Source organism: Myzus persicae, unplaced genomic scaffold (genome assembly GCF_001856785.1).
Source record: "Myzus persicae strain clone G006 unplaced genomic scaffold, MPER_G0061.0, whole genome shotgun sequence".
In the NCBI taxonomy this organism is placed as follows: Eukaryota; Metazoa; Arthropoda; class Insecta; order Hemiptera; family Aphididae; genus Myzus; species Myzus persicae.
In genome coordinates, this window is record NW_019104477.1 from 80131 (window position 1) to 96903 (window position 16773).

At 27.5% G+C, this 16773-nt stretch overlaps 1 protein-coding gene across 3 annotated transcripts; it reads right to left on the bottom strand.

Annotated features, from left to right (window-relative positions):
• Positions 1 to 5283: 5283 nt before the first annotated feature.
• LOC111042448 (armadillo repeat-containing protein 2) lies at positions 5284 to 16712 on the bottom strand. Of its 3 annotated transcripts, none has more exons than XM_022327069.1 (12): positions 16297 to 16712; positions 16140 to 16231; positions 15924 to 16075; positions 11325 to 11463; positions 10608 to 10789; positions 10059 to 10531; positions 9745 to 9913; positions 9546 to 9668; positions 9211 to 9481; positions 9006 to 9119; positions 5999 to 6277; positions 5284 to 5896 (listed from the first exon to the last, which is right to left on the bottom strand). In XM_022327069.1, exons 1-12 carry the CDS (start codon positions 16476 to 16478, stop codon positions 5745 to 5747), a joined length of 2328 nt encoding a protein of 775 aa, XP_022182761.1. In that variant the 5' UTR covers positions 16479 to 16712; the 3' UTR covers positions 5284 to 5744. The 3 variants fall into 3 exon arrangements, with proteins under 3 accessions (XP_022182761.1, XP_022182760.1, XP_022182762.1); XM_022327068.1 differs by having other exon boundaries at positions 15924 to 16078; XM_022327070.1 differs by having other exon boundaries at positions 16140 to 16209; positions 16297 to 16373.
• Between the last annotated feature and the right edge of the window lie 61 nt (positions 16713 to 16773).

Genomic DNA, 16773 nt, shown 5'->3' on the forward strand with positions numbered 1-16773 from the left:
CTATACTTCTATAGTTTCAATACTATATGTGTGCAATCGTGAATGTATCTATATATATATACAGTGGTGTTTTCGTAAAAAAAACATAGAGTACCTATATGCTCATTTATGATTTTATTGCAAATAAGCAATCCTCATTTCTGATTTTATAAGCACAAAACTAATCAGATTTAACCATATTCAAAATTCCTAGAACAATTATTTTGCAAAGCTCTTACTTATGTTTTGCCTACCTTTTTATTTGTTTACCTAAGTGTTAAAAACTATTTCATATCTTCACAGGTCAGATTTAACATTTTATAAAATTTAACATGATAATTATCTTGGAAATTAAAATATTACCCTGCGATGGCGGCCACACGAACGTTTTATAAAAAAAAAATCACCAATCACAGTCACGAACGAATCTAACGATACCAATACGTTATAGATAGGTACACTTATTACTTATATGTGGTAATAAGTAATAACCGATATAAATTAATTGTTATACGGTTGACACTTGAAATTTACACCAAATGTATATTTCATCAACTCATATACTTGATAACATTTCCAAAATATTTTTACTCGTTTTAAGCGGTTGGCGGACATTTTCAATTTTCATTTTTTTAAATTTTTTAAATTTTTTATAAATTTCAATAAAATTGTATTGGTCGAGTCAAAAAGCATGAAAATTTAATACAAGACTCTTGATGAATTGTTACAATAGCAGTTGAAACATATTAAAAACTTAACTTAATAAACTTAACTAAATCTAAGGAATATATGAATACGGTATTTTCTCAGACATTTTAAGTTCAAATTTGGACAAAATTGCATATTAACATAAAAAATAACGTTTATCATTTTTTGTAATTCGGTTCCAAAACAGCCCAATTGTACATAGGTATATTTAATATTGTTCCAACATCTCTGATAATTTAAGAATAATATTAATTCAACTTACTGGCTACCATATTAATAATGAGTAATAACAATATTAAATATCCTAGACTGACACCGTCTCCGCTCAGAATCTTTTTTCGTATACAATGATTTGATATCATTGAATTGAAATTTAATACCATACATCACAGCGACCTCCTACACACCTTATGTACAGCAGAGCTACGTCCACTTACCAGCTTTTTTAAAAATGTTGATGTACACGAGTGTATATGTGTGCGTACTTATACTATTTTTATAAGGTATAGGCAAATTCATCAAATGATAAATGCGTATACGTACGTCATTACGTTGTATACCCCCAAAACACCACAGCCTATATGCAATATAATAATATTGGAAATGAGCACGTACTTGATTCGCCAGTGTTGAGTTCAAACAATTTACTGATTAGATTTACCTACTATATTTTCAATGCGTTAGGTTGTCTATTGTTTCCCTTTCATCAGCCACGTCAAATTGATTATACTTGCATAATATTATTGAATAGTTAAATAAATTAAATATAATATCTATTATACTGCGGCTGTGGCACTATATGCGAATATCCCACGGTCTGACGTGCTTCGGTGTTAAACGATTAATATATATATTGTTGTATTATTTATTATAATTTATAATAATACGGTCGTTCGACCTTTATATCGCAATCGGAGAATATGCCAGTAACTTACACGCGTGAGCATTTTAAAAATATGTTTTTACACGCATGTCAGATAATAAGAAATAATATTTTTAAATAATAGGCACGAAGGACGCGTAGGTGCTCACACATATAAACATATTAATATCAATTTAATATGTACTATGTAGGTGTATAAATATATATAGGCGAGCAATACGCACATATTATTTTGTTTGTTTTCGCTTGTAGTGATAAGAATGATATGATCAGCCATATTGAGATGATATATTTATATTATATTAATTGTCATTAGTGGTAGCCGTATAGCCAGTAGGATAACGGACAATCATAATTTATTGGGCATTTGTGCATCAGAGACATTATAGCCTATTATTTATATAGGAGATGGGACATTTTCCTATAAGCGGTATTGATGTATCTTATACTGTATGCAGGTATTTAGACGCACCTATATAATAGTCGTACAGGCAGATGTTTAGTACAAATAAATAAGAACTAATAAAATAAAAATATAAGTAACCCGATGTAGGTGTAACCCTAACTAGAGTACGTTACAAATTAGTATGAAATGTGCCATTTTATAATTTTCAATCCATACAACAAGTATAAAATTAAGTTATTATGAATTTTCATTACGATTGATTAATGGTTATTATTGTCGTTACTCATCAATGTCATTGTTAGTAATTTAGTTAGGTATTCGATGTAACACAATATGAATCGAAAAATCATTACAATTTAGAGGTTGATCAATGGTAATTTAGAAAACAGTAAAATAAAGATCGTACTTATAGTTACAAACTTATGTAACCAAAAATAAGAATGTATCCAATCTTCAAGTCGTAGTATAACCTTTTTGGAATATATAATTTTATAAATTTATAAAGTTATTTCTTTATTTGAGTTATTTTACTAAACTACCTAAAGGACCATGATTTGGGCACCCTGGTAAATTATATTACCAGACCATGTGGAACATAAAAGACTCATACTACATATATATGTGTTTATAGATTTGTGTGAGTGTATAAGAGGGTGTATGACCCATGAAAGGTGCAGGTGCAGTGTGCACAGCTGAAATATGTCCATGTTTGTCCCACGTGTATAAGGCATGTATACTATGTATAGGGCTGAACCGACTTATTCTGAAATCGGGGATCTTTTGTGATATTTAATATACTATAATATTATCATAATCGTTGTGTGATTATTACTACTTGAATCGTTTCGAAAGTATTCTCAACAATTACTGTATTAGACAGTATAGACACATGTTATAGGTTTCATGTAAAAATAATGTTAACTATGTAGGTGATTATAATAATATATTTAATGACTGAGTATTAATTGTAATAATGTGATGGATATCTAAATACCTACATAGCACTGAATGGTAATAATATTTATAATCATTAATCGGCTAATTGCCAACGAAGGTAAAAAAATATGTGTTAAAGCTTGTTTTGAATGAGTATCCGATTGTTAAGAAATACGAATAATAATACATTAACAATAATAATTAATAATACATAATAATATAATACATTTTTAGTTTTACGGATTTATCACCATTTATATTTATGTACATAAAATATGTATTATGTACCATATTACTTTTATTCAACAATGCATGACTGGTTTTAAAATCTTTTGCTGAGGTCAACATCCTTATTTTGTTATTGGCAACTGTCCAGAAGTGTTTAGAATATTTTTTATGAATATAAAAAAAGAAAATTTTGTCATGGATTATGGTTTACTGGTTGAGGCTAAGGCAATTTAATTATTGATTTATATTTAAATATATTATTTGTTATTTATACTTATTTTACACTTACATTATTTGTAGAGCGATTCTTCATCTATATTTTGTTTTTTTGTTAACTGATACAGGAACAATTAATTTCACTTTTTTAAACACTAATGAATAAATCACCAGTTAACAGTAGGTATAGAGGTATAGTATACTATATTAGGTACACAATGTCACAATTAATAACTTTATAATTTATATTTTTCAATCACTTCGTCTTATAGTTACAAATTGAAATAAATTAATAGATTATCAATAATTATCTCTCCATTCTTACAATTCAATAATAATTTAGTATTATATTTTACAATAGTTAATAAACCATTCAACGTATTGTTTACTAGCGTCTTTAAAACTAAGTACATGTATGGAACATAATATTTTGAGTTAATTATACTTAATACATTGAGTATTATTTTATTCAGTTTTAAATTATACATTTACTTATATTGGACTATATAAGTAAATAAATATACATAATATTATACATATATGATATATTATATTAAGTAATAACTAATAACAAAATGGTATAAAATATAATGAAAAACTTTAACCATTTATACTAATCTAACTATATAGTACCTATATACAACCTAGAATGCATTCTAAGTTCTAATTTCTAACCGGAAAATTGAATATTTTATAAAGATGTCTAGTCATACTCAATAGGCGTTTGTTGATGAAATAAGATGTACGCAACTCTAGTGTACTAATAGCTTGTTTAAATAGTATATTTATAAAAGTCTCATCGAACGGCGAACTACCATTAAGTAATTTTAAAGTAAGTAACAATAGTTCAAATCTATTAATTCTAGTAGGGATCTATACATTCTAGTATTCTACATAAAACATTCAATTATTATAATAACTAGGTACACCGAAAATGTGTTAGACCAAAATCATTAGTGTAAAGTTAATAAGTAGATAAAGGGTCATGTTGGTACTCATGTATAATGATGATTGATTAGTGATTACTAATTTAAGAGAGTAAAATTAATGTTCTCCAAAGAACATAAGTATTTAAAAATTCAATTGATTTCAATCAAATCATACATTTGTATACCTGTAATAGTGTAATAGCCAATAGGTGTTATAGTTGGTTGCAAATCAGCAAGTATCAACAAATAGCTAATATGTAACTCACTTGTAAGAGGATATTACATCCAGGGCGTTTGTAAACTCGGCTCGAGGAAAAAAAACTATTCAAAAGGCAAACTTGACTCAGATATTTTTCAGGTAAAAATTATTGGTAGGTATGTAAACTCGGTTCGTGTAAAAAAAAGCGCCCTGATATGCTCATATCTTATTATAGGTATAAGAAATATATTCAGAAATTATTAGGTATATTTATAATTGACCATAGCTTTGATGGTTAATGATTAAGCAAACATAGTTTCAAAATTTCAATACGAAAAAGAATTGAATTGTCCCAATTTTAAACTATATAGCAACGGATTTTCCACGATAAGTTATAGGTACTTTATTTATTGTTCTCGAATTAAATCATGTGGAGTTTGTTACATTTTTTCTGTAAAAATTATAGCGCAGAGTTTACAATTGATATTTTAAATTACCCTTTATTGCCAGGCTGAGCTCACATTTTGTCCTTCACCTGATAGTGCTGTCTCCGTCTTACATTTGTGAAATGAAAAACATATCAAATTTCAGCAGTGCCAATTGTGTGTTGTTAGCTTAAGTATTAGAGTGAATTTATCTATCAAACTTAAACATAAGAACGTTATCTGTGTCTCGTAAATTATTTAACAATATTTCAATTTTAAGCAAGTTATTATGACTTCAAAACATTTTTATCCGTTAATATTTTACATACTCATCATTTGATTAAATATATAATATCGTAAAAATCCAACGAAATTATACAGATAATATTGTTACCTTTAAGCCTGATAATAGGTCAATTTACTCTAATATTTAAACTAACAACACAAAATTAAAACTTCTGAATGTAAATGTCAATTTTATATGCGTTGGTAAGATGGAGCCATTATAATATATGTGGTACTGGGTACAACTTCCTCTTAAAAATAAAAAATAAAATTATTCTAAAATGAAATAATAATTAATGCTAATTTGAATTTTGAATACCTAAAGGTACTTCTATTATTCTCAAATATTACAATTTAATATTTTAAAATTAATTATTATTTAATTTTAGGATATGTTTTTCTATTCTTTAAAGTGATTTAATTGACACTACGCGGCGTATGGTACTGGGGTTTCACATAATTTGTTAACCACCGATATGCTATGCAGACATCTGAGGACTGAGAGTAAGAACAATAATAAATAATACGTGAACTAGACGGCCAGTGCCTATTATTGTTCTACGTTATCAAATCTCCCTTCTAGTAGTTCATCTAACCACTCTAAGAGATTCGTAGCCACCGAAGCGAAATCTTCCCACTGCTTGTACTCTGCCACTTTCTCCTCGTCCGACGACAATAGCTCACCAAATAATTGTTCTTCGTCTAACACATGCGATAATAATTTAAAAGAAAAATATTGACGAATTGTCTTCTCCGATTACACATCATTGTATATTATATTAACAATTTTTTTATGACTTCTACCTGTGAGTTTAAGCAGCGTGTCGAGTACTGCCATAGGGTCGCCAGGAAAATGGTCACTGCCTGAACACACATTCCACAGGGTTTGGCAGATGAGCGCTGATAAGCTCCAATTGTGTTCACCGGACGACCTAAGAATATTTACCATTTTTGAAACACCGTTGTAATTTTTGAACGCTTCTCGGTTGTTCTCGTCAGAGGTCATATTAACCAATACGCCACAACATACGACCAGTAATTCTTTGTCGCCACTATCCAAGCAATTGGTCACCTCCAATAATCCTGAAATACGTATGCAGCATGTCAGTGGTGTATGAGTAATTAAGAGAATATTTCCAGGTGGTACCTATGCTTATTATGGAGTAAAATTGTAGAAAGAGAGAAGGGGGCTCTTATAGTCTAAATATGTATTCTTAATTCTGCTCGTTCGTGTTTTTTGAACACGGTAATGTACGTTACATAAATTATAACAAGTATAATATCAGAATTCGGGGGCGATAGTAAGCTCTCCTGATTGTAATGACCTATAAAACTTTTCCGATGGTAACTCGGAAAACTTTGTTTTCACATAATACTATAGTATAATAATATTTAATATAATATAAATATACAAATTTAAAAAAAGTCATACTATATAAATTATAGTAAATAATAAAATAAATGTATTTCTTTAACTATACGTCTATACCTATAGTTATAGTTGATATTCATTTTAATATAATTTGTGTAATTATTTCAACATAAATATTTTTAAATAGTCAAGTATATAATATATAAATTATAATTAATAATACAAATTTTAATTCCTCCAGGTAAAATATATAATATTGACCCTAGAGAGTTCACCATCGAAAGAATTTACTATATTATAGTTTCAAAAATCAGGTGAGTTTACCACCGCCCAATATCAGTATCTATAACTACCAAGATAACAAGTGTACGGCCGTACGGAAATAGGTACATGATGTACATATATGCACAAATTAAACTGAGACCTGGACACCTGGTGTAAATTGTAGGTGTTCTATAATTATTTTTCACCTTAAAATGGCCAAATTTAGAAATATGACCAAACCATTGTTTATTTTAGTAGGTAGGTATACATCATACAGTTAAAAAAAATTAAGGCTGAAAAAAAATTACCAATTTATGAGTGAATTTTGATATTTATTCCTATTTTGTTCTTTATGAAAACGTAATGCTAATTAAACCTACTAGTTAGATAATATTAATAAATAAAAAACAACATTTCTCTTTAGAAATTTAAAAATAAACTTTTATCTATAATACATTCATTTTCTTGTCAATAAAACAACTGTATATCTATTATTTTGATCTCCTTTATTATTTACAGGTATTAGGTGATAACTAATAATCACTTTAACCCATTGACAATCCACAGTCTATAGGGATGTAAATTCCAATAAACGTGTCAAGACCATAACAAAAAAAAAAATTAAAACTATTTGCAAATATCTCCTAGGTCTGTTGTACACGCGTAGATGGTAGGTATGTATAAATTATAATTTGATATATTGTTATGCATTTGAGCCCAAAACTCTAAGTTTATAAATATTACTTTTACACACACAATTTACTTTGGTATCGTTTTTGTTCGTCAATATCAGGTGTTAATGAGTTATAGTAGTTATACTATTATTCACTTTGCAGTAAATTATTTTGTATTTAAGCTCTTAAACGTAGTATTTATACAACCATGTCAAAAATACTAAATCAAATTAAAATAATGAGCATATTGTAAACGAAAAAGTCTAATATGATGTATAGTTAATTACTCACAGACATTATTTTTTGGATAGAAGTACGTACCTAATAGAATCAAGGATAGAAAGAAAAATGGAAAATTCGGAAAAACATTAAAAGTGCTTTTTTGACTGTCTGGCTGATTACAGACTGATCAATGTAGAGTCTCAACTACAATAGATAGAGAAATGTTCATGGTGAGAGGGTACCACCACGTAAAGGTGCACTAAGAATAATTTTCAGAAATTCAAATTTTAAAGAAGTACTCGCATAATGATTTATAGGTTTACAATAGAGATAGACATTTTTTTTTCGTTATAAATGGATGCCATGGTTACTTGGACAGATGCGATCAAATGTATAGTCTTGAATAAAGATATTGTATCCTAAAATAAATATTAGAGTTTAATGTGGATTGTAGGTTGTATAGCTTGTAAACTCAAAAACTAAACTAGGTACTTCACCTATTTTGTGAAAATTTCAACTTGTTTTTAGAGAAATCAGGAAAGTTTAAAGAGTAATTTGAAATGTTTGAATCACACATTCGATTTATACCAAGTGCTTTATTCAATCTACCACAGGCAAATAGTCAATCTCCGTCGAATTAGTTCACAAAGTGAGGTACACCAAAGCCGATTTACAGGGCAAAGTCGGATCGTACAGCTGAAAGTCATATATTTAAAGACCATATTTTTAAATGTTTGGGATTTTCTGTACACTGTGCTATTAAGGAGTGCCCTATGGAGATAAAACAAATTTCTGTTTATTAAAATGTGAATTCCCCTTTTCTACGATAAATTATTAATAATTAACAGAAGTTTTCAAAAATTAGACATATCAGAATCAACTTTTGTAAGAGTACCTAGTTCTTGAGTTATTTAATGAGTAACATAGCTTATATATAATGAGCTTGAACGATATGCAGGTTATAGTGGTTAGTATTAATCTATTAACATTAATAATTTGTAAAAATTGCACAAGTATAATCAACACTGGATCCAATATTATACCTATTTTATATTTTTGTAAAACCATTTTTAAGAACTATATTATACTTTCTACAGGGTGATATCGATATGCACTGATATAGCAAGACTAATAAGTTATAAGCAAATATTTGTTTTACAGATGTATCGTCTTTTTTACTATCCAAGCGTTTCACACGAATAGTTTTGAAACTAACACATTTGACATGCCTCACTTTACTTATAATATTAAATTAAACATTATTAAAAACTGTGTTTACCACTAGTCTCCAATAAGTAATCTCGTACTGTAGCTGATCTGGTTAAGTTCCCGAATACTCTAGCTACCTCCACTTTACAAAACTGATTTCTGGTTGTAAGTAACAAACTCAATGCTAAAACAATATGTTTTAAAACAATTATAAAATCGTATTTTAATACTTACATACGTAGGATATAGTCAATAATGTGTCCTATAAATAGTACCTTGCGTTATATCTAACTGACGAGCGCCAAAAGGACCATGATTCGGGTTTGACATGTCCGCATAATAGGATAAGTTATTTAAAGCCGCTAACGCGGCGAGTACAAGTTCTTCGTTTTCATCAATAGATTTCCGCCTCAATATAGTCAATAAAGAATCTAAAAATTGTTCGCACTCTTTAACTTTGTGAATTGGATGATAATCGTCTGCCGCTTTTACTAACTTAGCACCAATTTCTGGTTGTATGCTCATATTTACTATGACACGTATGATCTATATATTAACCAAGTATACATTAAATTTGTTTTATATTTTAAAATAAAAGGAATTTTTTTACTTTGATAAGCACGTCCTCAACAACGTTGAATTTAATGTCACGTGATATATTATTTAAATCTTTTTCTAAGTACAATTGCATTAAATTCAAAAATGTTCCCATAGAGCAATGTGTCTTGTATAACTATATGTAATATGAGGGCAAACAAAATATACAAAATGTATTATTTTAGTTGGTCGAAAATTTCAAGTAATATTACTTGGTGTCTAGCGTTTTCATTATTGGTTAGTATGTTTCCTAATGCATAGGTAATACGAACTACAATTTCTTCTTGCCCCGGGTATTTGTCTATTATTGACATTAATACGGATACATTTGACCAGCAATCCACAAGTGCTTCGCAGCATTTCCCATCAGTGGACATAATGCTGATAATATTTATTAATATGTTATTATTTTTACTTTACAGGAATATAACACAATGATATAGGTAAATTTGTTCAACCTAAGTGTGTATATACTATATACTATATACTATATTTTTTATGAATTACGTAATAAATATTTTAGTACCTTAAAATTCTGGATATGTTCGTAACCACATCAATATCTCCAGAAAACAATTCCAAAGCACGGTATATAGTCACCAAACCACCGGAAGATAAAAGTTCAACGTAAAATTTTCTGTCGTTTACTACATTTCTGAGAGTACCAGTTAACTGGTATAATACGTGGTTGATGGTCTCCGGCAATACTTGGCGTTCTGTTCTTTCTAAATTTATCATTTTTAAATGTAACAACATAAGCGATAGACAACCGTTATTCATAGCACGTTCCATTAAATCTGGATTCATAGTAAGAAATTTTAAAGCACCGTAGCCGTAAATCAAAGACTCGGCATCTTCGTGTGGAGTAGCTAAGCCAAGTATATCAACAAAAAGGGTTAAAACGTTGGTTTCAAGAAATAAATTATCGTTTTTGTCTAAGCGTGATATTTTGAATATTAGTTTGCAAACAGTCGCTAAATATTTTCCAGTTACTTGCATCTAAAAATCAACATTTACTTAATTAATAATTATATTATATATTTTTATTTATATATTGAAAAATCATTTAACTTACCTGAAGTAATACTAATAATATATGAACAGTAAGATCATCGTCAGGTGAAATGTTAACAAGCTTAAACATTGTTTTCAATATAGTTTCTTTCTTATTTTCGTCACGTATTACCGATAGGTTTTCGCGTTTTATAGCCATTGCTAACTTATTTAAAAGTGAGCACATTTCTTTAGTTTCAAATTCTACAAATATAATTACATTTTAAAAAGTACATAACACTTATTTATACTTTACTTTATCTTATTTTTATTTTTATTTGTTTAAATGATAAAATGTATCAATATTTGATAATATTTAAAAATTCTACATTATATGGAATTTGCATAATAAATGGGACAACAGGAATTTTACTTAAGTTTTTACATACTTACTAGCTATTATACTTTATACTTCAAGTAACCTTTAAGTAAATATCTATAAACCAATTAATCAGTCCATCTTGATTTTTGGTATCTAAATATGTCATAGGCATATGACGATGTTATGATCTTATGCGCGATGGATCCCCCCAATGCATTTTTTTATTGATGTATAATGTATATAATATCAGTTAGGAGGGACTATCCTGCGATTTACCTTATATTTTATAATGAAATAATAAATATAAATCCCCCTCAATGAAAATTCCTGTTTATCTACTTGAATAATTATTAGTACCTACCATAACCTAACTACATAATTAAGTATGAAATAAATTGTCACTCAAATACTCAATACTTCTTTTCATTTTGGTTTCAATTAGTGATATGATCCATAGGCAGTCAGCGTGGACATCAAAACATAATGCTCTCGCTTCGTTGATTTCATTTTCATGACTCATGTATTCATGATCGTAAACGTTTTGTTCATAATGGTTCTAAAATGTTTTATTCAACAAATTAGTTAAAAAATATCTCAATAATTGTGATTATCAATATATATTATATACCTAATTATAATTTAACAAGGTAATTGTATAGTTTTAATTTAATTTTAAATACCTATTTTTTATTTCACATGATTAGGTATAACCAAAATATATAGCAACTTATTTAAAACGAGAAACACTGCAACCCTACCTGTTAAAATTATTCTAGACTATGTACATGGTTAATGTATATATACATAATAATTTATTTTTCAATTTAAATTACAATAATAATGTGTTTTTTTTTTCTTTTTTTGTTATTCTCAAATGAATAAGTGTAGATACTTGAATTTGTCAACAATTTTTATGTTTAAATTTTCTATAGACATAATACAATTTTCCAAGTATTTTACTCTCCAAGTGCTATTTTTAGACATTTAAAATGTTTGTTTTTGAGTTAAAAAGCTTGAACATACAAATGTTCATACCTCAATCAAATATATCAATAATACATACTCGTAGCCAATATTTTGGTATTTGGTGTAACTCTAAAAAAAAAACAGTGAATATATGAAATGTTCAATGAATTTTTCTACAAGCATTTTATATATATCATGCAATTTTCAAAATATTTTGACTTATATTAAGCTATTTTATATGCTTATTCAATTTTCGATTAATATTATTGTTTTTTAATAACTAATGTCGATAAAAAAATTCGCTCGGGCTAAAAACTTGAAAATGTAATACAAGGTTCATCATAAGTAGTTGTCAGAGAAAATTTTTAAAAAAGTTGAGCATAAATCCATAATCAGTTTTTATGAGCATCTAAAGTTCAAATTATTTTATTTTTATATATAAAATTTGAAAATGTAATATTACATTTCTTACAGGTTTGTCTTCCTTTATAAAGAAAAAAAATGTCTACCCGGAGGTCAAATTAAATTTTTATGAGCGCTTGAAGTTCAATTTTTACAGCATTGGATATTTACTCGATTTCTCATAGAGATTTTCTTATTTTCTTGTTATTGAAAAAACGAATAACCGTAGACACTTGAAATGTACAGTATAAGTTTATTTCATTATTTTCAATATAGTTATTTTAAGTTAAAATGTAGACGGTGTTACACATTACAACCAAGAACAGCGATTCTAATTATTTTATTGTAAATTAAAAATATTATTCGTGGGGACTTGAAACTTTCAGAGTAAGTTAATTTATAGTTTATACACACAATGAAATTTTCAAATCTAATTTTTTCGACAAAAATGAATTTACCCTACTGTAGTACTAATGCTTAATAGTAAAATAAATTTCTTTAATCATAGTAATATCACTAATATCATAAAATACATCTACTTAGGCTGTATTACTTATACAGACCGACTGACCATCTTCGCTCAGAATCGTATTTCGTATACCAACAATGATTTCATATCATTGAATTCAAATTTTACACATCCATTAGGTGCAGTGACTCTTTAGAGTCTAGACACCTAATGTACAGCAGAACATTACCCACTTACTCGCCTTTTTAATTTTAACATCTAAAGGTTTGAACATTTAATACAAAATTCCACATATGTTGTTCTTATAGAAATTCATTAATATTGAAAAAACATGATATCAATTTTTGTTAAAAGCGTTGGGAATGTTGAATATCTAGGTATAGTTCAAACTTCGAAGTTCTAAAAATTAATTTTAATTGATAGAGCTTGACAGTTTAATAAAAGGTTCTTCACAAATTAATTAATAATTACGAACATAAACATTTCAAAAATACAAATTAAATTTTTTTCATAAGCATTTTAAATTCAGATTTTGATGAAATTTGATATTTAAACGAAATATTTATGATGTAGGTAAGTAAATATAAGATTTTAATATTTTATATATTATGTTGGTTGTAATTCAAAAAATATTAGTCAAGTGGACTTGAAGATTTCGTTACCGTGTAAATTATTTTATATCATATTTATTCAGTAAATATATTTTGATTAATTTTAAGCTGTATTTATACGACGGCCAAAAAACCTATTCGCGCATTCTTTATTACTTACGCCAGTAGGTATACTTTTATAACAAGCTAGTATAATATTATAATATTATGAATAGTATTATGACAATATATCTAGACATATTCGATTTTTATTACTTGTAAAGTATAAACATTGATTTTTATATTTTAAAACGTATGGTTATGATGTATCTCGTATCTATGGTTACAGTCTACCCAACAATTGTATCTACATTATTATTTATCATTAACTATTAACATAATAATATATTAATTATATAGTAGGTACCTAATAATAATACTATGGATTCTTCCTTGAACATCGAATTAAATAGAGTAATGCAAGTTGTATTAGAAGCAATCAGGATCAATCGATCGACGACGATGGACATATTATTAGACGAATTGAAATTAAATTATCCAAACGTTAACACCATTCACTTGCGGTACAAGCTCAATAAAGTAATTTGTGAGCTAAAAAAGGAAAAAATAGTCCATGAAATCAAAAAAAAAAAAATAGACTTTGGTCAAAATGTTCATTGTTGGGCTCAAAATATTTGTTTAATTGATTTGAGTATGATTCAATGACTAAAAGTAATTGATCAACTTTTAAGTGAAATGTAGGTATTATATAGGAACATGAATAAATATTTTGTTTTTAAACGAATATCTACCTACTTTTACAATAATTTCTGTTTATTGAATAGAAACTAAAATCAACATACTTATACGATTAAAAATTATTATTTTATGGTTACAATTACAGTACATAAAAAGAAAAGTATTAACTTTTAAGTAATATAATACAAAATAATAGTTTATACTTCATAAGTAGATTACTTATCTAACATAATAAATAATGTATTATAGCAATAGGAAACCGGAGAGCTAGAGGTCATAGCATAGCCACAACTTGACCAATATTTTTGGGGGTGGACAAATTATAAAGAATTCCTAGATTACCAGACTCTTAACACTAGGTATAGTAATTAGTCTGTAGAGGTATATTTATATTTGATATATTATGCAGTAATATGAGTAAAACTGTAATAGATTTTTAAAAAAAAGTTGTCACAACTATTTTAGAATGATTTTCCTATTCAGTAGTTATGTTTATTTTAATTCCTGCAAAGTTCAAATTTTAGGATTACATGGTTCATCTCTCCTCTCTCGATTACCTACCCTAATCAATAATGTCATTACAATTAATTTCATTCAGTTGGACAGCTTGAAGCTAGAAGACCTAGGTCCAAGAATGTCAATTTCTTGAAAAGTTTTTTTTTGTTATAAAAAAAAAAAAATACTTTAGGTAGGTACTTAATACTTATAGGTCTTATTGTTTAATATTATTAATTATTATAGATTAGGTGCTGGTAGTAACATAAGTGTCATAAACATTGAAATATTTAACTTTCATAACAAAAAGCCATAACAATTTGTTTAACACAATTTAACAGTGTACTTGTTTTATAAGTTATAACTTATAACAAATTAAAAACAAGGAAACAATGTAAAAGCGCTTAAATTTATAGGTCAGCCTGCAATTTATAATACAATATATAATTCTTACTAAGCAAAAATTTACTTTTCACTTAAAATTAATCAAAATATAATAGGAAAAGTCTTTTATTTTTTGGGGATGCACATTTTAAGCCTTGTTGCTCCAATGATACATAAGGGAACTTAACAAGTAATAGGTATTTTTATAGGTCCTGATCTCCTACCAAGTTTAAGATAATCAAGAGTCTTGATTCATTAAGATTTAAAATTAATTTGTGAATTTAAATTTTAATAAAACACAAAATCTAAAAATACATTGTGATCTTTATAGATAAGTATTTTTCATTTCTGAAACAACAATAAATGTCAACCAAATTCCTTTTAATTTTCAATATTAAATTTTGTATAGATTATTATACAAAGTCAAAAGATAATAGTCAATAATAAATGGTTCCTATTTAATATTATAATCTTATAAATAAAACATAAATTCTAAATATTCTGTAAACTATACAAACATTGTAGTTTATACACTCATAAATTAAAATGCTTAAATGATTTTCCTACATATGGCTATTATATTTATTTTTAATGAGCCTATATACATTTTATAGTAATCTATTTACAGTTAAAGTAAACACTCAGAAATATAGGCAAAACTACAGGTTAGGCCAGTCAGGTCATTGCCTGACCTAATACTGACTGGATATTGGACAATATTCTGACTTCAAAAAATTTAAAATTTAAATACAAAACTTATTTTGTAATAAGAATTTTTTTTCATATTTACCATATGACCTGTCCTAGTAAAATGTTCTAGTTCGGCCTATGTACAGAAAAATATAATGCTATACTCTATATATATCACATAAATACGTCATAATACACAATCAAGGGTATATAATAATTGTATCAATACTATCAATCAATTAACAAGTCAGGAAATGGTACCTTAAGCAGTGTGTCGATTGACAATGGAAAAGATAATGATGACATTTTTTTTCTTGATATATTTGCGTTGTTGGCCACATCTGAACTAGAACGTCGGCGTGTAGTGCTTGGAGAACTGCTATGTGTTTGCCTTTTGATTTCTTGTTTACAATCTACTTTATTATAAATAAAATATTAAATTTACCATGAAACATTCAAAACAGTTGTGTTTCTTACAATTATTGGCTGTAGAATATTTTGTATTATCAAGAGCTGGTAGTTTTGTACAACTTGTTTTTTTCTTTTCCTGAAATTGCACGTGTTGCAACCTATTATACATACGAGCTTCATGAGTATCACTATTGTTTATAATTTTGAAACAGTTTTCACATACTTAAAAGCACTTGGTGGACGATTTGTTCGTCGGTGACAGAAGAAAACCCTTTCCCGAGGGGTGAATGGTCTGTTTGTTGTAAGTGGCTTTACATAAAGGGGTGAATTTAGAGCTGCTTTAGCTTCACTAATAATTTCTGAACTTATTTTTGGTAGCTTAGTTATGTGTTCTCTGTTATACATTATAGTACTCTATAAATATCAAACACATAAATAACTAATAAACTTCACAATTTTTATTCCACTGTTATAGTTAATACTTCTTTTAAGAACATCAAAGACACAAATTATGACACCTTGCCTATCAACTTATCAAAACTTGCTAGACCATATTATGTCTTGTTTGTTTTCATAAACTGTTACCAAGGAGCTTATGGAAATTTAGGGCATAGTAAACAAGAGTATTATTGATTTTTTTCTTCATTATAGAATGATGTATTTAATAAGAACAATATTTATAAAAATACACAAAACCAAA